Here is a 23096-nt window from a genome sequence, read left to right as displayed (position 1 = left end):
CCAACCAATGTTATAGCCCATCTATATGCAGCCAGCCAGCCAGCCAATGTTATAGCCCATCTATATGCAGCCAGCCAACCAATGTTATAGCCCATCTATATGCAGCCAGCCAGCCAGCCAATGTTATAGCCCATCTATATGCAGCCAGCCAACCAATGTTATAGCCCATCTATATGCAGCCAGCCAGCCAGCCAATGTTATAGCCCATCTATATGCAGCCAGCCAACCAATGTTATAGCCCATCTATATGCAGCCAGCCAGCCAGCCAATGTTATAGCCCATCTATATGCAGCCAGCCAGCCAATGTTATAGCCCATCTATATGCAGCCAGCCAGCCAATGTTATAGCCCATCTATATGCAGCCAGCCAACCAATGTTATAGCCCATCTATATGCAGCCAGCCAGCCAGCCAATGTTATAGCCCATCTATATGCAGCCAGCCAGCCAATGTTATAGCCCATCTATATGCAGCCAGCCAGCCAATGTTATAGCCCATCTATATGCAGCCAGCCAGCCAATGTTATAGCCCATCTATATGCAGCCAGCCAGCCAATGTTATAGCCCATCTATATGCAGCCAGCCAGCCAATGTTATAGCCCATCTATATGCAGCCAGCCAGCCAATGTTATAGCCCATCTATATGCAGCCAGCCAACCAATGTTATAGCCCGTCTATATGCAGCCAGCCAGCCAGCCAATGTTATAGCCCATCTATATGCAGCCAGCCAGCCAGCCAATGTTATAGCCCATCTATATGCAGCCAGCCAGCCAATGTTATAGCCCATCTATATGCAGCCAGCCAGCCAGCCAGCCAATGTTATAGCCCATCTATATGCAGCCAGCCAGCCAAGCAATGTTATAGCCCATCTATATGCAGCCAGCCAGCCAGCCAATGTTATAGCCCATCTATATGCAGCCAGCCAGCCAGCCAATGTTATAGCCCATCTATATGCAGCCAGCCAGCCAACCAATGTTATAGCCCGTCTATATGCAGCCAGCCAGCCAGCCAATGTTATAGCCCATCTATATGCAGCCAGCCAGCCAGCCAATGTTATAGCCCATCTATATGCAGCCAGCCAACCAATGTTATAGCCCATCTATATGCAGCCAGCCAGCCAGCCAATGTAATAGCCCGTCTATATGCAGCCAGCCAGCCAGCCAATGTTATAGCCCATCTATATGCAGCCAGCCAACCAATGTTATAGCCCGTCTATATGCAGCCAGCCAGCCAACCAATATTATAGCCCGTCTATATGCAGCCAGCCAACCAATGTTATAGCCCATCTATATGCAGCCAGCCAGCCAGCCAGCCAATGTTATAGCCCATCTATATGGAGCCAGCCAGCCAACCAATGTTATAGCCCGTCTATATGCAGCCAGCCAGCCAGCCAATGTTATAGCCCGTCTATATGCAGCCAGCCAACCAATGTTATAGCCCATCTATATGCAGCCAGCCAACCAATGTTATAGCCCGTCTATATGCAGCCAGCCAGCCAGCCAATGTTATAGCCCGTCTATATGCAGCCAGCCAGCCAATGTTATAGCCCGTCTATATGCAGCCAGCCAGCCAGCCAATGTTATAGCCCGTCTATATGCAGCCAGCCAGCCAATGTTATAGCCCATCTATAGGCAGCCAGCCAGCCAGCCAATGTTATAGCCCATCTATATGCAGCCAGCCAGCCAGCCAATGTTATAGGCAGTCTATATGCAGCCAGCCAGCCAGCCAATGTTATAGGCAGTCTATATGCAGCCAGCCAGCCAATGTTATAGCCCATCTATATGCAGCCAGCCAGCCAGCCAATGTTATAGCCCATCTATATGCAGCCAGCCAACCAATGTTATAGCCCATCTATATGCAGCCAGCCAGCCAGCCAATGTAATAGCCCGTCTATATGCAGCCAGCCAGCCAATGTTATAGCCCATCTATATGCAGCCAGCCAGCCAGCCAATGTTATAGCCCGTCTATATGCAGCCAGCCAGCCAGCCAATGTTATAGCCCATCTATATGCAGCCAGCCAGCCAGCCAGCCAACCAATGTTATAGCCCATCTATATGCAGCCAGCCAGCCAATGTTATAGCCCGTCTATATGCAGCCAGCCAACCAATGTTATAGCCCGTCTATATGCAGCCAGCCAACCAATGTTATAGCCCATCTATATGCAGCCAGCCAACCAATGTTATAGGCAGCCTATATGCAGCCAGCCAGCCAGCCAGCCAATGTTATAGCCCGTCTATATGCAGCCAGCCAGCCAACCAATGTTATAGGCAGTCTATATGCAGCCAGCCAGCCAAGGTTATAGGCAGTCTATATGCAGCCAGCCAGCCAATGTTATAGCCCATCTATATGCAGCCAGCCAGCCAGCCAATGTTATAGTCCGTCTATATGCAGCCAGCCAGCCAGCCAATGTTATAGCCCATCTATATGCAGCCAGCCAGCCAATGTTATAGCCCATCTATATGCAGCCAGCCAGCCAATGTTATAGCCCGTCTATATGCAGCCAGCCAGCCAATGTTATAGCCCATCTATATGCAGCCAGCCAGCCAATGTTATAGCCCGTCTATATGCAGCCAGCCAGCCAGCCAATGTTATAGCCCGTCTATATGCAGCCAGCCAACCAATGTTATAGCCCATCTATATGCAGCCAGCCAGCCTGCCAGCCAATGTTATAGCCCATCTATATGCAGCCAGCCAGCCAGCCATTACTAGGAACAGTGTCTACATTAGTCTCTCAGGTGAGCTGTGTATGGACTATAGGATCTCTCTCTTTCTCTCTCTCTCTCTCTCTCTCTTTCTCTCTCTTTCTCTCTCTTTCTCTCTCTCTCCAGGGTGCGGCGTCTGTGTCATTATATTGTCAGCCTGCGGTACTTTGAGATGTGTATCCTGGTAGTGATATCCATGAGTAGCATTGCATTGGCTGCAGAGGACCCTGTCCAGGCCAACGCTCCGCGCAACAATGTGAGTCTAAGCACGCACACACACACACAGGAAGACATGCCAGACACACACAACCTGAAATGGTCCATCCACACAGACAGTGTGGTGAAGAAGGCGCAACAGCTCCTTTCCAACAGAAATTTGGCTTGGCCCAACCGAGCCACGGCCTGTTCACCCCGCTGGCATCTAGAAGGTGGAGACAGTACAGGTATATTAGAGCTGGGACTAAGAGATTGAAAAACAGCTTTTATCTCGAGGCCATCAGACTGTTAAATAGTCACCACTAGCCGGCCTCTGCCCAGTACCCTGCCCCGAACTTAGTCACTGTTACTAGTCTGCTACCACCCGGTACTCTACCCTGCACCTTAGAGACTGCTACCTTATGTACATAGAGTCATTGAACACTGGTCACTTTAATTAAGCGATAAGGCACCCGAGGCAGTGCTGTATCATGAATACAGTCACAGGTAAGTGCTGTTGTTCGGCCCAAAGCGATAGTGGAGGGCCCGTCAACCCATTTACCTGTGACTGTATTCATGGTACAGCACTGCCTCGGGTGCCTTGCCGCTTTTAGAAAACTCTTACCAACATACTAAAATAACAGTGAATTACATATTTTGATTAATTCAAACATTATTTTGACAAGTCAATCCATTCAATATCATTCATCCACCAGAAGATATAGTCCCGAACAGAAATCTGGTTGGGTTTACTTGATAGCTACCTACACAAATAGCTAGCTAGAACAAAGTGTTAATAAGATAAATTCATTTAAAAAGGATTAAAAGCAATACAAATAAGTTATCCAGTAGGCATCTACTGAGGGAGCTAAGAGCTGTGTTGTCATGTGTAGTTATTTTGGTCATGTTGCTACAGACGCGTTCCGGTCCTTAATTACTTTTGCAAAGTCGCTATGCGGAAAGGACCGGTTGTCCATTCTAAACGAAATGGTTGCTATGCGGGCTTCTTGTCCATTGCTAGCCAAGCCAAATTCAGCTAACTCAGTTCACGTCAAACATTGAACCTGGAATGACAGTTCACTAGCTGCATTTATGTGTTTGACCTTTTTTGCTTCTTCTTCTGTCGGCACTTACTTGGATACGTCCCATGATAATGATGTGGCTAAGACCAGGCTGTCTGGTCTCGTCTGGGCACCGTTCACTCTATGGTGCTACAGAGATCGAATTTTCAAAAGTGAAACATTGTTTCCTACAGGTCGGACAGGCAGACACTGCAAGGCTTATATTAACCCCCGCAGTACCAAACCAAATACTAGGCTGGAAGCAAAGGGAAGCAATGTGCGTGTAGAAATAAATACAAGAGAGGATTCAGACAGCAACCTAAACATGGCGTTCTTGTGGATGGAACCGTTACCAAGCATAGGTGTGTCTCTGATGGCCAATGCAGCACTTATAATTCATTGATGATGTCCTCGAAGCCGGTGTTTGGAGGATTTATTGTCACCGGGGTGTTCGTCTCGGGCCGGCAAACCGTGCCAATATATTCTCGAAACACTGGCTTTCGAAGGCATTATCCCTTTTATACAACGGGTTACCAATATATTCAAATAATGATTGACATATTTTTATGATGATTCATGATTTCGACTGGCTGAGAAAAGCTGCCATCCTGTCTGTCTTGTCCCGACTCCTGACACGTTCATTAACATGGGACAGCTGGAGATCCAATTTCAATATTGAAACAATGTTGCAAATGTTGGAGAGACAGACAGCAAGGTTATTACCAGTAGACTCTGCTGTTGAAAACCAAACGCTCATCTAAAAGACATGGGAGATGATGTCTAGATGCTTTTTACAGTGTTGATCTTGTATATAAATTGCCTGGCTGGGCTGATGAGACAGTGAATTGAGCAGTCAGATGGAACAGAGTAAATAGGCATTTCAACATCATAGATTTAGCCGGTGGTAACCAATCAGTATCCAGGATTAGACTCACCCATTGTATAATTAAGCAATACGGCCCGAGGGGGTGTGGTATATGACCAATATACCATGGCTAAGGGCAGTTCTTACGCACGATGCAAAGCAGAGTGCCTGGACACAGCCCTTAGCTGTGGTAAATTGACCATATATCACAAACCCCCGAAGTGCCTTATTGCTATTATAAACTGGTTATCAATGTAATTAGCAGTAAAAATAAATGTTTTGTCATACCTGTGGTATACAGTCTGTTATACCACGGCTGTCAGCCAATCAGCATTCAGGCCTCGAACCACCCAGTTTATAATAATGTTTACATACAGTTTTCCCACTTCATATATATATATATATATATATACTAGAATACAGTAATATACAGTGCCTTGCGAAAGTATTCGGCCCCCTTGAACTTTGCGACCTTTTGCCACATTTCAGGCTTCAAACATAAAGATATAAAACTGTATTTTTTTGTGAAGAATCAACAACAAGTGGGACACAATCATGAAGTGGAACGACATTTATTGGATATTTCAAACTTTTTTAACAAATCAAAAACTGAAAAATTGGGCGTGCAAAATTATTCAGCCCCCTTAAGTTAATACTTTGTAGCGCCACCTTTTGCTGCGATTACAGCTGTAAGTCGCTTGGGGTATGTCTCTATCAGTTTTGCACATCGAGAGACTGAAATTTTTTCCCATTCCTCCTTGCAAAACAGCTCGAGCTCAGTGAGGTTGGATGGAGAGCATTTGTGAACAGCAGTTTTCAGTTCTTTCCACAGATTCTCGATTGGATTCAGGTCTGGACTTTGACTTGGCCATTCTAACACCTGGATATGTTTATTTTTGAACCATTCCATTGTAGATTTTGCTTTATGTTTTGGATCATTGTCTTGTTGGAAGACAAATCTCCGTCCCAGTCTCAGGTCTTTTGCAGACTCCATCAGGTTTTCTTCCAGAATGGTCCTGTATTTGGCTCCATCCATCTTCCCATCAATTTTAACCATCTTCCCTGTCCCTGCTGAAGAAAAGCAGGCCCAAACCATGATGCTGCCACCACCATGTTTGACAGTGGGGATGGTGTGTTCAGGGTGATGAGCTGTGTTGCTTTTACGCCAAACATAACGTTTTGCATTGTTGTCAAAAAGTTCCATTTTGGTTACATCTGACCAGAGCACCTTCTTCCACATGTTTGGTGTGTCCCCCAGGTGGCTTGAGGCAAACTTTAAACGACACTTTTTATGGATATCTTTAAGAAATGGCTTTCTTCTTGCCACTCTTCCATAAAGGCCAGATTTGTGCAATATACGACTGACTGATTGTTGTCCTATGGACAGAGTCTCCCACCTCAGCTGTAGATCTCTGCAGTTTATCCAGAGTGATCATGGGCCTCTTGGCTGCATCTCTGATCAGTCTTCTCCTTGTATGAGCTGAAAGTTTAGAGGGACGGCCAGGTCTTGGTAGATTTGCAGTGGTCTGATACTCCTTCCATTTCAATATTATCGCTTGCACAGTGCTCCTTGGGATGTTTAAAGCTTGGGAAATCTTTTTGTATCCAAATCCGGCTTTAAACTTCTTCACAACAGTATCTCGGACCTGCCTGTTGTGTTCCTTGTTCTTCATGATGCTCTCTGCGCTTTTGACGGACCTCTGAGACTATCACAGTGCAGGTGCATTTATACGGAGACTTGATTACACACAGGTGGATTGTATTTATCATCATTAGTCATTTAGGTCAACATTGGATCATTCAGAGATCCTCACTGAACTTCTGGAGAGAGTTTGCTGCACTGAAAGTAAAGGGGCTGAATAATTTTGCACGCCCAATTTTTCAGTTTTTGATTTGTTAAAAAAGTTTGAAATATCCAATAAATGTCGTTCCACTTCATGATTGTGTCCCACTTGTTGTTGATTCTTCACAAAAAAATACAGTTTTATATCTTTATGTTTGAAGCCTGAAATGTGGCAAAAGGTCGCAAAGTTCAAGGGGGCCGAATACTTTCGCAAGGCACTATATATATATATATATATTACTGTATTCTAGTCAAGGCTCATCCTATAAAACTACTGCTGTACACACCTTTTCTATTCATATACTGTCTATACATACCACCATATATATATATATATATTATATATATATATATATATATATATATATATATATATATATATATATATATATATATATATATATATATATATATATATATATATATATATATTCCGGACTCTGATATTGCTCGTTCTGATATTTCTTCATGTCTTTCTTAGAATTTGGGGGATTTGTGTGTATTGTTGTCGTATTGCTAGATGTTGCTGCACTGTTGCACTGCACCTGCGATAACATCTGCATAACTGTGTACACGACCAATAAGATTTGAATTGATTTGACTCAGTTAGACATTTAAACAACAACAGGTGTGACAACCAAGTTCTTTCAGACATATCTGTCAGCGAGGAGAAGATCAGGCAGCTGTTCAAATGAGCTAAAGGAATAATTACTTTTGGATTGCCTCTTGGCTGTGTTTTTCTCTTGCACTTACTCTCTCCTGTTCAGGTGCTCAAGTATCTGGACTACGTCTTCACGGGAGTTTTCACATTTGAGATGGTGATTAAGGTAAGCGCTTGGATAGGCACGTGTCATTAAATTACATTTTTACTACATGACTGAACAAAAATAACATGTTTTCAGATCCTTTTTGGGCAGCTGTCTGAGATTTCCACAATATATTTGTCTAGAATTGATTTCTTTGTTTTTCATTCTGTTACTCCTTTGGTTGTATTGGCCTCATGCCACGTGCCGTGTTTATTGAAATGCATTACTAAATGAGAGCACTTTAATTGAATACATTGTAGGACTATAGGAGGTTGCTCCATTCTCAGTGTTCTGTAGCCGTCTAACCCTGCTCTCTGATTGGTCCAGATGGTTGACCTGGGCCTCCTGCTCCATCCTGGTTCTTACTTCAGAGATCTCTGGAACATTCTGGACTTCATTGTGGTCAGTGGCGCACTGGTGGCATTTGCATTTTCGTAAGTTGTATATATTCTTAGTAACGTTCATCATTTCATGAAATAAAATAATTGCACAAGGCAAATTTGACAGAAGAACCTGATAAGCTGCACTTTCCCAGAAATACTTTTCTCTTTTGAATTTACATGCGCTGCAATTCATCTGTCATTTCCCATCGGTTAAGTTCCTCAGAATCAAATTCCTTGTATCACCACAATATAATATGTCCTCCTGAATGATGATGTCTGCTACCTCTTATTGCTGGAATATTGTATTCATTATGGGCTCAGTCTTTGGGACGGGTTTTTGGGCAAATTGTTGTGATTATTTGTAAGAATGAGAATATGTCAATTCAGGTGAAATACTGGGTTTAGTCCGGGAGAGAGAGTCTCCGTGGGTTTAGGGTAATTATCCTGTACATCTGGTAATGTTGCTGCTGCTGCTGCTGCTGCTGCCAGAACCTACCATTAGTTCCATAACAACACATTGGGAAAATAGGAATGCATAATGTCATGTTTATTTGCTTATAGTTGAGGTGTTTTGCAGTAAGGGTTGCGTTAAATTAACCTCCACAAAATGCTTTATTTCGTGTGTGTGTGTGTGTGTGTGTGTGTGTGTGTGTGTGTGTGTGTGTGTGTGTGTGTGTGTGTGTGTGTGTGTGTGTGTGTGTGTGTGTGTGTGTGTGTGTGTGTGTTTTGTTATGTGCGCTGTTGACTCAAAGTTCCTTTTCTGTTTCCTTGTGGCTTGGATCTCTTGAAGGAGCTTCATGGGGTAATGCTTTCTCTCTCTCTCTCTCTCTCTCTCTCTCTCTCTCTCTCTCTCTCTCTCTTTCTCTCTCTCTCATCTTGCCTGTCTCTGTTTGTGTGAGCTAACAGGGTCTATGCTCAGTCCATAGGCCCGTTTTGTTCTGGGACACACTCATCTCTCTCTCTTCTCGTCATCTTTTCATAGTCCACTTGTCTTCTCTCATATTTATCTGCTTGACCACAGATCCTCTGTCCTGTTCCATGTTCCCCTCCGCTATAGGGGACAATGTCACCTCAGTGTGACTACATATTCACCAGGACCACACTAGACAAATACATGTGTTGCTGTGATAAGAAGAATCCAACTGCTCTATATCAGCTCATGTTTTGATTACAAATGGACCTACTCACCAAACACATTTCATTAAGTGGCAACTACTCATACAAGGTAGTAAGAAAGAACGCCACTTTAGAGCCGAGGAGCTCTTTACATCTCTGCATGGAATCTCAGAGTGTTTAAACTGTTATGGTGTCATCAAGGTATCTATATTGGTGACTGCTTAGTGACCATACGGTACCACCCTCCATCCCCACTTTGTTTGTCTACAGCACTGCCTCTAGTATCTATCACTCTCCCCTAGCCACTCTGACAGACAGCCAGGCGTGTTGATCGATGGACATTATTCTCCCTGCATGCCCCGGGCCTCATTCTGCCTGTCATGTCAATGTGATCCACCGACTCATTGTGAATGAACCGTACCGCCACCGTGATGTGTCATCGACACACTGTTTGTGCAGTGTTGCTTCCTTGAATCTCACAACCACGTGTCACCATTCCATCTCCCTTCAGACGTTCCACATCTGTCAGATGTCCTCTGTCTGTTGGAAACGTCTGCTAGTACACAGGAAACACACTCTTACCTGTGCCACCAAAACAAGTGGCAGGAGTGTCTTTTTGGCAAACAAAACCTGAGTTTTAGGAACATTGCCTTGAAAAAATGAAAGCCATTTTGCAACCCAGTCATCCTCGAAGAACTGTCATTATGGCCGAGATTGTCATTTGGCGAGTTCCTTTTCTAGTCTAATCAGTTCCTCACACTTTCACAATAGCATTCAACTGTCTGTCACTGACAGACTAGTACAGTCAATGACAAACATCTCAATTTCATACATCATAGGCCTATTCCCATTCACCGTGTGGTAATTGTTTAGATTGTACCTGTCATATATTCTATGTGTGGGAAGACGCCATAATTGTGCTCTTTATCTTGTTTTTTCCCCTTTACTGTTTTCCCCCGTCAGACCGCCACAAGGTGTGCCCAGGTGGGGATCCCCCTCTCCCCTCTACCCCTCTTTCTTCTGCTTAGGCCAAGATCATATCACTAAACCTGTATGAGTAAAGGGTTTCCTTTACAGTCCAGGAGCCTTTGCCATGTCACTCTGATAGCTTTCAATAGAAACCTCTCTTTCTCTTTCTGGGTGTTCAAATCCAATTTGATTTGTCACATGTGCCGAATAGAACAGGTGTAGACCTTACAGTGAAACACGAACTTACAAGCTCCTAACCGACAGTTCAGTAAATAAAAAAAAGATGAATACAAATAAGAAATAAAAGTAGCAAGTAATTAAAGAGCACTCTCCAATCTTACTGTAAATGGATGCTCAAGTAAAACGTGTTCATAATTGATGATTGGGCCAAATCCCAGCATCAGCACTAACTATGCTGGCCATTCGAATCATTATGTACAGCAGACTCTTTGTGTTCATTTTCAAGCTTCTATGGACCAAGTCAAATACTCTGAGCTATTATAACACACATTTGTGTTTATTCTGTTAAACTAGGAGACGCACCAAGCATAGCCATGTCAGTGCCTATATTAAAACATAATACAGTCTTGTTCCACACTGACAGAGAGAGAACTACAGATGTAGGATCTTAATTTGATCACCCTGTTGCAGGAGAACCTTCCTTCCAGGAGAACATTTTAAACTTGTAGTGTATTTGAGGATTAAAAAGGTTTCTGAAGTTTGTAATTTCCCCTTTGAAATTTCAGACCTGATTTTCCCTAACGAAAATCTACCAACCGTTACAAAAAATGTCCATGAATTATAATCCACATAATAATTCACATTTCCTGTTGCTGCAGGGATTATTTTCCTGCTGTAGCAAAATGGGTCATATCAAGATCCTACATCTGTAGGACTACCTTTAGAGTAGTAGTAAAAATAGCCAGTGCTCAGACAGGACATGGTGGTTATTTTGGATGACCGTTTTGTTCTCCTTCCAGGGAGATGACATATGGGACACGCCAGCCACCTGTACCTGAGAATGATGTCCTCATTACACATTTAACCACTGTCTTGGCGTCTCATAGCTCTTTCACCGTCCAGCCCCTGTAGAAAACTCAAAGCGCTCGCAATGAAACTCCCAAGTCACATGTTTTTCTCCAAGCTGGTCAAGCGTCCTTTGAAAGCTATCAGAATGTCATGTGTGGTTTAACATGTGTGAGTGTTTTGTGATCTCAAACCACGGGCTCTACTTACTGCGAAAAAAAGCATGCTGGACTAATGCGTATCAGAGCATGAATGTTGCATGCTGTTGTGGTAGAGTAGAGCTGTAACGGAGGCTGTGGGAGGGAGGAACCTCAGCGTCATATCACATGTCCATGCTGTGTTGGGCATACCAGCCACGGTTACAACATGGCCAGAGTTACAACATCCCACTTGGATGGGAAGTTGTGTGTGTGTGTGTGTGTGTGTGTGTGTGTGTGTGTGTGTGTGTGTGTGTGTGTGTGTGTGTGTGTGTGTGTGTGTGTGTGTGTGTGTGTGTGTGTGTGTGTGTGTGTGTGTGTGTGTGTGTGTGTGTGTGTGTGTGTGTGATGGCAGCTGACAGCAGACAGAGGGGGGAGGCAGGGCAGAGTAGGGGAAAATGAAGGGTGCTGGCAGATTTGTTTCTCTCTGTTGCCATTTGCCTCCTCCTGGACTGTCTTGTTGGTGCCATGTTAATCATCTTCCCCAGATGCTGCGATCTTTACAAGTTCGTCTTTATCTCTCAGTTGAAAATGAGTGACTGCTATGTAGGATTTACTTTAACAACAGAGGCGTTCACCTTTTCAGAGAAATCTCTCTAGATTTGAGACAGAGATGTGAATGAGTGACATGGGTGCTGGAACATTTCACATTGTGATATAAATGTTGTTGACTGTACTGTATGTTGAATAGGTCTATTTCTATAACATTTATTAATGTAGAAGTGTCACGTAGTATCTTTGACTGGTTATTTATGTGTTGCCGACTGTTTATTGGAGTCAGTCAAATCCAGATTCTCCAATGGGATGATTGACCTTAAATACATGACCATTTTGTGTACTGTACCACACATTGGTCAATTATTTTACATTTGATATAACATGCAGTATTTTGTATCACTTCGTTGTATTTGATTTGGAGATGCCTGTGTTGCGAGTCACTTGTATTGCTATTCTCACAGCTCCCCAAGGTGATGATTCAGCATGAGCTCTTCTGAGTCTGTAGGGAACATTAATATACACGGAGACTTACTGGGATTCTGCTCAGACTTCTTCACATGTTGGTTCAAAAGATGTTCTGTTTTTCCGCCCATTGTATCTGAGAAAGTCTATTACATCTCTTGTTCCTGTATTTCCCCGTGAGTCATAATACTCTACACTGACATCCTTTCATCTTTTCGTCTGTCAGTCTCACCATCTCAGCTTAACGAGCCGGATTTGTGTATGAAAACAGCATTGGTTCCTTTAAAAGAAACGTCACCGTTGATTTTTATTTTGCCACTGGTTATGGGTTCTTCTGCAGAAACCTGATGCACAGTCTGTAGTGCGAGCGTACTTGATTTATTTTTTGGGTGCTATTTGCATGGAGAAATATATGTTGAGATGTAACTCTCAGAGAAGGTGGATTGCTGTGGGATAACTACTCTGCATGCTATACATCCACAAACTGTCCATTTCGCTCATGTAATCCAGGATTACATGCTACGGTACACCTGTCTGAATGGTCTGGAGAGGCATGAGCCTACAGTGAGATTACTAATCCATTCTCAGTTGGGGCTGGGTGGTTGGTTGTCACAAACAATTATCTGTACCAAGGGTATCTACAGCTTTGACAAAAAAAATGTTTACCTCAATTATTATTCTGTTGTATTTTTCAAACACAAATCATTTTGGAAGTATTATTAGAAATGCAATGTCTTTAGTTGTGGGAGATGGTAATGTAAATAACAAACGTTCTCCTAACCCCATTTCCTTAGATTGTAAGAACATTTCCATTCACGTTGGGTAAAGACCGTCAGAGAGCATTCTTCAAATGCTTTCTGTTTCTTAGTCTAAACCTTTCCATTCATGAAACTTGTAGAAGCAACAGTGATTCATCAACAAGCTTTTGACTTTTCTCACGAGTGGTTTGCCTCTTTTTTAATGCAATTGTTTTAATGCAATTGTTGTTCTTAGCCGTTTCTGAATACAAGGTTTGCTGTCTAACTTAGTGTTTTTCTTGTGCAGAGGGTCCAAAGGAAAGGACATCAGCACCATCAAGTCCCTCAGAGTTCTGCGAGTCTTACGGCCCCTCAAGACCATCAAACGCCTACCCAAGCTGAAGGTACGGAAGAGGACTTTAACCTGACCTGTACACTGCACGTGTATTCACTGGTGTTGACTTATTGATGAGTGTTGTCAGGACACAGAGTCATCAGCGTGTACTGTATCTAACCCAGCCCCATGTTTATCTGTGTGTGTGCGTGTGTGCGTGTGTTTGTGCGTGTGTGTGCGTGTGTTTGTGTGTGTGTGCGCATGTGCGTGCGTGTGTGCATGTGTTTGTGCGTGTGCGTGCGTGCGTGTTTGTGCGTGTGTGTGGGTGCGTGTGTGTGTGTGTGTGCGCGTGTGTGTGCGCGCGTGTGCGCGCGTGTGTATGTGTGTGTGTGTCCTCTCTCAGGCTGTGTTTGACTGTGTGGTAAACTCCCTGAAGAACGTGTTCAACATCCTCATAGTCTACATGCTCTTCATGTTCATCTTCGCTGTCATCGCCGTGCAGCTGTTCAAGGGCAAGTTCTTCTACTGCACCGATGAGTCCAAGAGCCTGGAGAAAGACTGCAGGTAGGTTTACAGTACTGAGCAAGCCTGGCACAAGAAGAAAGGGCATTTTGAAATTAACAGGAGAAGACAGATGAGCAAAGTTGGCACCAAGGCACTGGGCCTAACATTGATATAGCAAACCATGGAATAACGGTAACAGCTCTAGAAATGGCGGCCCCTCCAGGGCAGCTGTGGTGGTACGGCCCAGGGGCTCTATTTTTGACTGGAGTTAAGGAGGCAAACGCACCGTCGTTTCCAATTTCGTTATGTAAAAACTGCCGCATTTGCCAGTTAGTCAGGTTTGACAATTTACCTGTCTAACCATCAGCTGGCTTGCACTGAGGTGGGAGGGGTGGAAATATTGGAGGTGTGTTCTTGAAAATGTGCGCCAATATGGCAATTTCAGTGAGCACAACTAGGACTATTTAAGACCGACCAAAAGCTGGTCTTCGGGGTAACTCACTTGGTTATGATTTTGTCAACGGTGGCGCACACAGTTGCTTTATTTATGTACATCACAAATGTTTTGTTAAAATATCACAAGCAGCAAAACAGTCAACAGACATTCCGCTTTTTTTATGTATATTGGACATTATTTTTGTCCAACTTCTGTGAAACGTTTGGACTCATTATGTGTGATGCCCATTTCATGAAAGGTGTCAGTGACTTGTAGGAAGCCCGTTTAGGAACGTCAAGTTATTTAAAAAGACTGATTATTGTTTTTCATTGATCATTTCATTGATCATTTCATTGATCAAAAATACTTCCACTTATCTCTGTTGGATCTAACTGTCTTATCGCGGGATTTGTGATCGCTGTCCGTGGTGCTGAATCTACTTGTAGGCTGTATTTGCCTGTTTGTTTGTTTACCTTTCATGTGGCAAAGTGATTATTGGCCATATCAACACAGATGGTAGGTTGATTACAGTTGTTGATTACAGTACCAGTCAAAAGTTTGGACACACCTAATCATTCAAGGGTTTTTCTTTCCTTCTACGATTTTCTACATTGTAGAATAATAGTGAAGACATCAAAACTATTAACATATGGAATCATGTAGTAACCAAAACAAAAAATATATATATTTGTGATTCTTCAAAGTTGCCACCCTTTGCCTTGATGACAGCTTTGCACAGTTCTTTGCAGGCCAGTCATCCGCCAAACTCAGATTTGTCCATCAGACTGCCAGATTGTGAAGCGTGATCATCACTCTAAAGAACGCGTTTCCACTGCTCCAGAGTGCAATGGCGGCAAGCTTTACACCACTCCAGCCAACGCTTGGCATTGCGCATGGTGATCTTAGGCTTGTGTGCGGCTGCTCGGCCATGGAAACCCATTTCATGAAGCTCCCGACAAACAGTTATTGTGCTGACATTGCTTCCAGAGGCAGCTTGGAACTCGGTAGTGAGTGTTGCAACCGAGGACAGATGATTTTTACGCGCTACGCTTGTGTGGCCTACTACTTTGCAGCTGAGCCGTTGTTGCTCCTAGGCGTATCCACTTCACAATAACAGCACTTACAGTTGACCGGGACAGCTCTAGCAGGGCAGAAATGTGACGAACTGACTTGTTGGAAAGGTGGCATCCTATGACGGTGAGTCACTGAGCTATTTAGTAAGGCCATTCTACGGCCAATGTTTGTCTATGGAGATTGCATGGCTGTGTGCTCGATTTTATACACCTGTCAACAACGGGTGTGGCTGAAATAACCGTATCCACTAATTTGAAGGGGTGTCCACATACTGCTGTATATATGCTGTATCTTCCCCCATAGAGAGAAGAACAGCCCAGTGCTGCGTTGAAGACAATTGCATTAATTATGTGTTTTTGTTTGGGTATCTTATTGATTTGTCACATGGACAGTGTCTTGTCAACCTAATCAAAGCGGTATCTGAATATTCATATTCCTGTATGTGTTTGTGTGCAGTAAGTTGTTCTCTCTCTCTCTCTCTCTCTCTCTCTCTCTCTCTCTCTCTCTCTCTCTCTCTCTCTCTCTCTCTCTCTCTCTCTCTCTCTCTCTCTCTCTCTATCTCTCTCTCTCTCTCTCTCTCTCTCTCTCTCTCTCTCTCTCTCTCTACCCCTCCCCCCCTAAACAGAGGTAATTTCCTGGACTATGATAAAGATGAGGTGGCCGCCCAGCCTCGGGTGTGGAAGAAGTATGAGTTCCACTATGACAACGTGCTTTGGGCCTTCCTCACTCTCTTCACTGTGTCCACCGGAGAGGGCTGGCCTGAGTAAGTCCACTTTCCAGGCTCCTTTTCAGTAGCTCTATAGAGTTGAAGTCTTTGGTGGGGATATGTTCTGAGAATATGCTGTGGCTCTTTGACAGACAGACAGACAGACAGACAGACAGACAGACAGACAGACAGACAGACAGACAGACAGACAGACAGAACAGTAGAGAGTGAACAGCCCTGGGGATATGTTCTGAGAATGTGCTTTGGCCTGCAGACAGACATACAGACAGTATAACAGTATACCAGTAGGATGTGAACAGGCCTGGGGTTATGTTCTGAGAATGTGCTGTGGCCTGATGCCTCTCAGACAGACAGGAAGTAGAATGGGTAAACATGACATGGGATATGTGCTGTGGTCTGGTGTCTCTCAGACATACAGAAAGACAGTCAGACACAGACAGACAGTAGAACAATAGGGTTTTTCTATAAACTAGGCTACCAGCAACTTGTTAGAGCTGTTGATAAGTAATTGATATCTGTCAATTTAGTTAATGTCATGATATTATTAAGACATAAGATACAGTTGAAGTCGGAAGTTTACATACACTTAGGTTGGAGTCATTAAAACTTGTTTTTCAATCAAATGACCTTGTGAGGATGCTGGAGGAAGCAGGTACAAAGTATCTATATCCACAGTAAAACGAGTCCTATATCGACATAACCTGAAAGGCCGCTCAGCAAGGAAGAAGCCACTGCTCCAAAACCGCCATAAAAAAGCCAGACTATGGTTTGCAACTGCACATGGGGACAAAGATTGTACTTTTTGGAGAAATATCCTCTGGTCTGATGAAACAAAAATAGAACTGTTTGGCTATAATGGCCATCATTATGTTTGGAGGAAAAAGGGGGAGGCTTGCAACCGGAAGAACACCATCCCAACCGTGATGCACGGGGGTGGCAGCATCATGTTGTGGGGGTGCTTTGCTGCAGGAGGGACTGGTGCACTTCACAAAATAGATGGCCTACAAACCTGACTCAATTACACAAGCTCTGTCAGGAGGAATGGGCCAAAATTCACCCAACTTATTGTGGGAAGCTTGTGGAAGGCTACCCGAAATGTTTGACTCAAGTTAAACAATTTAAAGCAATACTTCCAAATACTAATTGAGTGTATGTAAACTTCTGACCCACTGGGAATGTGATGAAATAAATAAAAGCTTAAATAAATAATTATCTCTGCTATTATTCTGACATTTCACATTCTTAAAATAAAGTGGTGATCCTAACTGACCTAAGACAGGGACTTTTTACTCTGATTTAATGTCAGGAATTGTGCTAAACTGAGTTTAAATGTATTTGGCTGAGGTGTATGTAAACTTCCGACTTCAACTGTACAGAATATTCAATCAAATTCAGGAGTTGATTAAAACCTATGTTTAACTCTTTATCATGCTTATTGTCTTTACGGATTTGTCCAAAGTCATGTGACATAAAACATCACTTTTCTTAACTACATAACATTTCCTGTCTCCTTATGTTATGGGGTGAAAACAGCTTTCATGGGCACAGAAAACCAAAATAATGTATGCATTGCAAAATCAAATGCTTCTAACCGAAAGAGTCCCCTTACCTTGATACGTGAAACTGAAATCATTTTCAATAATTATGCATCATACTTGTTGGATGCCATTTGGTGTCCAGCTGATTAGTTACGACGTAATATTTTTTATATTCTCCCACATCATCATCTGATCAAGGAAGGAATTTTCCGAATAACAGGGAAGTGACGAACAGCTGTTGTGATAGTGCATGCGATGCAACAACAGCCCAAGTGCTGGGAAAAAAAGGTGATCGCAAAGGAATGTCCAGAATATTCTGGTGTCTCGTTCGTTTTGCCGGTGAAAACCGCTTTGCCTGGACCCACATTGGATCTAATGTCCCTAGCGAATTGATGGTGATCATCTGTTGTTGCCCATTTGATTTACAGCAGTGTCTCGTTAGATCTAACAGAGAAAGCATCAAGGTATTGACTTCATATTTTCACGTGTTTTTGTGCCTCGGATTGGACACAGAGTCTACTACACAATATTATTCTGGATACAATGACATCAAATTATACAGCCTGGTGGGCTTATTCACAACATGATCTGTTAATGAAATAACATGACAAATACATGTTGTTTTCCTTGTTACACCTGCAATTTGAAACAATACAAGGGGCTTGAAGTAGCCCTACTTGAACCTGGAGCTCAGAAATTCAAGTACTGGAATAGGCATCCCTTGACAATCTGACATCTTTGTTGGGGTAAAACCCAGTGCAAGTTATGAGGACATCATCTAATGCTGTCTTCAACTTGACTTTCCATACAAATCCTTCCATTATAAAAGGAACCTGTTTTTTTGGTCACTTTCTCATTAGAAAAACAGCGATGGTGAGATTCAAATGGTGAGATTAACGCTGCCGCTGTTCATGGCTTTATTCTGTTTGCCTGCGTCAGCCACAAAGGCTAGGAGAAAAATCACCATGCATGCATCCAATTTCTTTAGTCAGGCAAGTCCACATTATTCTCACATATTTTAGAATGTAATAATAAGTTGAATATCAATGCATTGGCAAGGCCAAAGAAAGGCATTATTCTTCAAGTGGTAATGGCCTACACTTTTTTTCATGCTTTTTTGGGGGGTGTTCTATGTTAGGCCCTATATGTTCTTTATAATTATAAAATTGTGGTCCTTGAAAATTACAATGAAGTGTTTGAAAAAGTCCCTGAGAGTCCTTGAATTTCATTTGCCAATGTCTGTATGACCCCTGCTTAAAGGATGCATAGTCCTGGGCCTATGATGTTGAATAGGTGGAGTTATGGGCCAATTTGCATACATTCACTTTTATTCCTCTAACTGCATGAAAACCCTTTTTATTTCTGTTTCAAACCATTTTAAAACATTTATCCCAATGTCACACATTGGCCCCATTAATTATAGAAAGACCCAGTACTAGAACATTAGAGGGTGAACAAGCCTGCCCTGGGGATATGTTCTGAGAATGTGCTGTGCTAGTCTCTGTAATTGTCTTTAATATCGTATTCAAGCAAAATGCGCAGGCTTGTCGGGTCAGCACACCAGAGAGGGTTGTCTGTGCAATTTCCGGCATGTTCGTAATTCTCCTTCTTATTCCGGATCCTCTGTCCTCCTCAATGAAATCATTGAATTAGCTATGTTATTAAATAATCCAGTGATGCATGATATGTAAAAATGATGGACTGGTGAGTCATTTAGGTCAGGGTAGAAGTCCATTAAATAAGACTCAGTCCTCATAACCTGGAGGGCTAAGTGGCTAGGCTCTCTCTCTCAGTTGGGCTATTACTGCAAGGAATATTTTAGCGCGGCTGATGAAAATGGACCTTTCTATCATCAACATTAAACATTAATCACATGCCTATTACATTTTAACAGAAGCTTTTAATTGACTATGTCCCTAATTTTAGACGTAGAACTTGAAATGGTGTCCTCGTTTCCAGTTAGGTCTTAGTCATATTGTAGTTGCTGTAGGAAACTTGTTGTAGTAGTTTAACTACATTTGGCTGTTGTGGTGAGTGGTTCCATATACTGACAGCATGGTTCCTGTGTTCCTCTCCAGTGTTCTGAAGCACTCTGTGGATGCTACCTTTGAGGACCAGGGTCCCAGTCCAGGCTACCGTATAGAGATCTCCATCTTCTACGTGGTCTACTTTGTGGTCTTCCCCTTCTTCTTCGTCAATATCTTTGTGGCCTTGATCATCATTACCTTCCAGGAGCAGGGAGACAAGGCCATGTCAGAGTGCAGCCTGGAGAAAAACGAGGTACAGTACACTCTTCAAAAAAAAAGGTGCTATCTAGAACCAAAAAGGGTTCTTCTTCTGTCCCCATAGGAGAACCATTTGAAGAACCCCTTTTTTGTTCAAGGTAGAACCCTTTTGTAGAGTCCTTTCCACACAGGGTTCTACATGGAACCAAAAAGGGTTCTACCCAGAACCAAAAATGGTTCTCCTATGGGGACAGCCTTTTGGAACCCTTTTTTCTAAGAGTTTACGGAACAGGAAGTAAGGGAAAGGAATAACAATTAATATTTCTTCAATGGTCCCGCTCTCCATTTGTGAGTTGTTGGTCATCAGCTCACTATGCTCACTATACTCTGTAGATGTTGCCAATCATACTGCCAAACCCTTTCATTAGGCAGAGTACAGGCAGGAACAGTCTCTCTCACTGCTGTTGTTGTTGATGCTGTGTTCAGTTGTGCATGTTGAGGCAGTGAGGCTGCAGTGGAGCCTACAGTACAGTCTCCCAGCTGAGGGCCAGTGTGACAGGTCCACAGGTCCACGATTGATTCTGGAGCCCCATCTGTGGTTCCACAGGCGGACACAAAGCCAGCGAGCCGTCCCCGTCCCCCCTACCTCATGTCTACCGGGACCCCATTAGGCAACCATAGTAGATATATCTCCGTCAGTTCCTATTCTAAACTAAAACAACATATGTTTCCCTGTGTCTGTTTGTATGCTATCCTAACACGACTCAACTGTGCACAGATAGATAAACACTGAATATACAAAACATTAAGAACACCTGCTCTTTCCATGACACAGACTGACAAGGTGAATCCAGGTGAAAGTTATGATCCCTTATTGATGTCACTTGTTAGATCCACTTCAATCAGTGTAGATGAAGGGGAGGAGACAGGTTAAAGAAGGATTTGTAAGCCTTGAAACAGTTTAGACATGGATAGTGAATGTGTGCCATTTGGAGGGTGACTGGGCAAGACAAAAGATTTAAGTGCCTTTGAATGGGGTATGGTAGTAGGTGCCAGGCTCACCCGTTTGTGTCAAGAACTGCAACACTGCTGGGTTTTTAATGCTCAACAGTTTCCCGTGTGCATCAAGAATGGTCCACCACCCAAAGGACATCCAGCCAACTTGACACAACTGTGTGAAGCATTGTAGTCAACATGGGCCAGCATCCCTGTGGAATACTTTCATTACACAGTCCATGCCCCAACAAATTGAGGCTGTTCTGAGGGCAAAAGGGGAGTGGGGGGACTCAATATTAGGAAGGTGTTCCTAGTGTTTGGTGTACTCAGTGTATGTCCCCTCTGTCTGTGTCTGTCAGTATGCTGAACTAACTTGACTCTCCTAACTGGAACCAGAACATAGCCAGGAGGAGCCAGCTTCTGAAAAGCTTTTCCCCTTTAGTTGATGATACAGATGCAATAGGCCTAATGAAGGCAATGCTTGAAAGAGTAACGGATTGACGACTGATGATGGTGCTGATGACCATGATGATGATAATGAGGAAATGGGTGGCGATTATGAAAGAGAACATTGGATGTAAGCGTTCATTTCCATCTCGTTCTTTTCAGAGAGCCTGCATTGACTTTGCCATCAACGCCAAGCAAATGACGCGTTACATGCCAGAGAACGTGCAGTCCTTCCAGTACCGGATGTGGAAGTTTGTGGTGTCACCTCCGTTTGAGTACTCCATTATGATCATGATCGCCCTGAACACCGTGGTGCTCATGATGAAGGTTAGTATAGTCTGGCTCATTCACCAGAAAATATAGTAGGATCGTTCAATTAAATTGAAATGGTTTTATTGGAATGGGAAACATATGTTTACATTGCCAAACCAAGTGAAATAGATAGTAAACAAAAGTTAAATAAACAATAAAAATGAACAATAAATCTTACACTCACAAAAGTTTCAAAGGAATAGAGACATTTCAAATGTAATTGTATGTTGTATTGTATGTATGGTGTTATATCGATGTGCAAATAGTTAAAGTAAAAAATGGGAAATAAATAAACATAAATATGGGTTGTATTTACAATGGTGTTTTTTTATTATTAGCATTTTTTGAACCCCCTTTTTCCCCCAATTTCGTGATTACGATCTTGTCTCATCACTACAACTTCCCAACGGGCGAGTTGGGGAGTTGCAGTGTCCTCCAAATGTTGATGTTGCTGTGTCCTCCGAAACACGCTTCTTAACACCCACTCACTTAACCCGGAATCCAGCTGCACCAATGTGTCGGAGGAAACACTGTTCAACTGACGACCGTGGTCAGCCTGCAGGTGCCCGGCCCGCCACAAGGAGCCACTAGAGCGCGATGAGCCAAGTAAAGCCCCCCCTAACCCGGACGACACTGGGCCAATTGTGCGCCGCCCTATGGGACTCCCGGTCACGGCCAGTTGTGACCGAGATCGAACCCAGGCTGTAGTGACGCCGCAACACTGCGATGCAGTGCCTTAGACTACTGCGCCACTCGAGAGGCCTTTACAATGGTGTTTGTTCTTCACTGGTTTCTCCTTTCTGCACCAGTTCCATGGAGCTCCAGACTTCTACGAGGCCATGTTGAAGCACTTCAACATCGTCTTCACTGCCCTCTTCTCTCTGGAATGCATTCTGAAGATCATTGCCTTCGGTCCGCTGGTGGGTTTATCATCCTTCCTGTTTAGCTGCATGCTATCAATATGGCAAAAGTGATCAATGATTTGATACTTATTGAATTCATGCACTGCATGCCTTGAGTCTGTGAGTGATATTCAATCCCTCTTGTTCCAGAATTACCTGAAGGATGCCTGGAACGTGTTTGACTTTGTGACAGTGCTGGGAAGTATAACTGACATTGTGGTCACAGAAATCAATGTAAGTTAAGAGTCCAGCGCAGCACAAACCGTGTTTCTTCCACTCTCCTCTATATACATTACACTACTTGCTAATGAGGCAGAATTGTATGATTGACGTGCAGAGACCTACAATGTGGGCCTGCCCTGTACACAGGCTAAATAGCTATCTCAGCAAAGATGTCTTGGCTCTAGTCCAGGACTGATAGCAGAGACAAAGAGGGGGAGAGAGAAAGTTTGTGAACAGAGCTGCATGTTAACACTATTGATTCATCACTGATGTCTGATATGGGATCTGATAACGTGAGGCAATTCAGAGTTTCAGCTGAGTGCAACAGCCAGGGTTACAACATGGCCAGAGTTACAACATCCCACTTGGATGGGAAGTGGGGTGTGTGTGTGTGTGTGTGTGTGTGTGTGTGTGTGTGTGTGTGTGTGTGTGTGATTATTGTCATCTGAGCACTATGTGAATCACTCAACATGTTTCTCTCACGTCCTGTAGTAGTTGTTTATTGATGTTCTATACTCATAT

General features: G+C 43.4%; 1 protein-coding gene across 5 annotated transcripts in view; it reads left to right on the top strand.

Moving 5' to 3' along the window:
* LOC118936269 (voltage-dependent N-type calcium channel subunit alpha-1B-like) overlaps positions 1–23096 on the top strand; it is a 153581-nt gene that overhangs the window by 107537 nt on the left and 22948 nt on the right. For 4 of the 5 annotated variants that reach the window (XM_036935675.1, XM_036935673.1, XM_036935674.1 and 1 more), the window contains 12 exons: positions 2826–2955; positions 7431–7490; positions 7797–7903; positions 8643–8654; positions 9932–9952; positions 13165–13261; positions 13595–13755; positions 15831–15968; positions 19549–19750; positions 21301–21465; positions 22260–22370; positions 22503–22586. In XM_036935675.1, the coding sequence (XP_036791570.1) occupies positions 2826–2955; positions 7431–7490; positions 7797–7903; positions 8643–8654; positions 9932–9952; positions 13165–13261; positions 13595–13755; positions 15831–15968; positions 19549–19750; positions 21301–21465; positions 22260–22370; positions 22503–22586 (1288 nt within the window). The remainder of the gene's footprint in view (positions 1–2825; positions 2956–7430; positions 7491–7796; positions 7904–8642; positions 8655–9931; positions 9953–13164; positions 13262–13594; positions 13756–15830; positions 15969–19548; positions 19751–21300; positions 21466–22259; positions 22371–22502; positions 22587–23096) is intronic. The other variant, XM_036935676.1, reaches the window with a different exon arrangement.

Source organism: Oncorhynchus mykiss, chromosome 11 (genome assembly GCF_013265735.2).
Source record: "Oncorhynchus mykiss isolate Arlee chromosome 11, USDA_OmykA_1.1, whole genome shotgun sequence".
NCBI classification, from domain to species: Eukaryota; Metazoa; Chordata; class Actinopteri; order Salmoniformes; family Salmonidae; genus Oncorhynchus; species Oncorhynchus mykiss.
Note: the sequence above shows the minus strand (reverse complement) of the source record. Positions and strands in the feature narration are given on the sequence as shown.